We start from the raw sequence: 1,696 nt of genomic DNA, 5'->3' as shown, positions 1-1,696 counted from the left end.
ACATCATGAAAATTAAACCTTATTTTCAATAAGCAATCCTGAAAAATATTTGGGGGTGCTTAACTTTTTTCCAGGTGTATATATATTGTTCATCTCTTCTTCTGTGAAACATTCAAATACAGATATTCCTACCAGTTTCTTCATCTGGTAATTTTGTTATATGTAGTACATATATTGGTCATCTCTTCTTCTGTGTAACATTCAAACACAGATATTCCTGCCAGCCTCTACTTGACCAATTTGCTTTTCTTATCTCTGGTTTCTGCAATTTTGGTTTGTATTGTGTAAAGGTTATGTTGTTGTTTTTCTAGTCCTGTTCCTTTAATTTTTTGTTAATGTATTTTCAATTAATTTTAAATGATTTCTTAAATATAAATTAGCATTATTTTCAGCCAGTATATAAGTGATGTTGTTTTGATTGCCTTTCACATATGTATGTAGCAAACTGTGTCTATATCCCACTAGGAAGTTAATGAAGTTGTACAGAAGATGTCTGGAACAGATAAACCTGTGCCTATTTTGATAGAGGAAGAAAAGACTCCCGAGTCCCAGATGCGACGTCTGCTTTTCTCCCTTCAGCTAAGACTTAAAGTAAGTTATAATTACAATTTATGTTTGATTGCAGAAATAGTATCACAGAAACAAGTATCACGGCTGAACATAAAGATGAGAATTGAAGGTTCAGTCAGTTGAATGATGTAAGCAATTTATTTGAGAATCCTCACTTCATGTAGAAAGTTTGTGAAACAACTGTTGATCTGATTTTCAGGGTATACAAATCACAGCAACTACTCCAACCAGCAGTGCTGTGAGACTTGAAACTGGCACAGTAGAATTACAACTGTCGAATCGTGTCCAGAACCTCTCTGCTGGAGGGACTAGTGGAGGTGAGGTTTTTTTGACTCCACCCAGTGGCATTTAATTTTTGTTTAATAAATTTGTTATCCAAGCAGAATATCTATATAATTATTACCAGAGAAAAGTGATGTTTTAAACAAACTTTATTTTGTGTGTCTAAATTAATGACGTATCTTTAATGTTAATGAACGTTTTTTAAGAGGATTGTAACACGGTGAAAGCTGGTAACTTGATTGATGTATTGGACTTTACTTTTTCTTTAGTATTTTAAACAGCTGAATAGTTCACAAGAATAAGTTGGTTATTCTTGAAATTCTTTTTAAACAGGATTACTTGTGAGTAAAAGATATCAAAAGACCATACGTATGCACATCTTTATATTAACAATAACTCGGAGAGATCAACATACATTCTATTTTCATTAAAATTATAACAAAAAGAACTTTAGATAGATTATTAACTCTTTCAGCATGGACTTGGTCCAGGGACCAACTTTGTAACCACCATAAAAAATTAGGAAATAAATATAAATTATGCTTTTTCATTCGAGAATGACAATTGATTATTCTAAATAGCTTAAATCTCAGAACATTATACATCTATGTTTATTTATTATTTATATTTTATTGACCTACATTACAGAAGTTGCAATGATGTGGCACATGTGCATTCGTGTTATTGTATCTAAGAATATATATATATATATACATTATTACTATTTACAAATAAGTTCTTAAATTTATTTTTCTTAAACATAGAACAATAAATAAAGAAGTATAACAAACAATTATCCCTTCTGGTACAAACTTTGTACTTGTTTACTGCTTGCTGTAAGTTG

The 1,696-nt window shown here is 30.7% G+C and overlaps 1 protein-coding gene across 1 annotated transcript in view; it reads left to right on the top strand.

Moving 5' to 3' along the window:
• The window catches only part of LOC106473202 (uncharacterized protein KIAA1109-like), a gene marked incomplete at its 3' end in the record, with an annotated part of 49,714 nt that overhangs the window by 21,301 nt on the left and 26,717 nt on the right, over positions 1 to 1,696 (top strand). The window contains exons 7-8 of the mRNA XM_022401688.1: positions 466 to 591; positions 770 to 887. Coding sequence (XP_022257396.1) covers positions 466 to 591; positions 770 to 887 — 244 coding nt within the window. The remainder of the gene's footprint in view (positions 1 to 465; positions 592 to 769; positions 888 to 1,696) is intronic.

This window comes from Limulus polyphemus, unplaced genomic scaffold, assembly GCF_000517525.1.
Source record: "Limulus polyphemus unplaced genomic scaffold, Limulus_polyphemus-2.1.2 Scaffold5967, whole genome shotgun sequence".
Lineage (NCBI taxonomy): Eukaryota > Metazoa > Arthropoda > Merostomata > Xiphosura > Limulidae > Limulus > Limulus polyphemus.
Note: the sequence above shows the minus strand (reverse complement) of the source record. Positions and strands in the feature narration are given on the sequence as shown.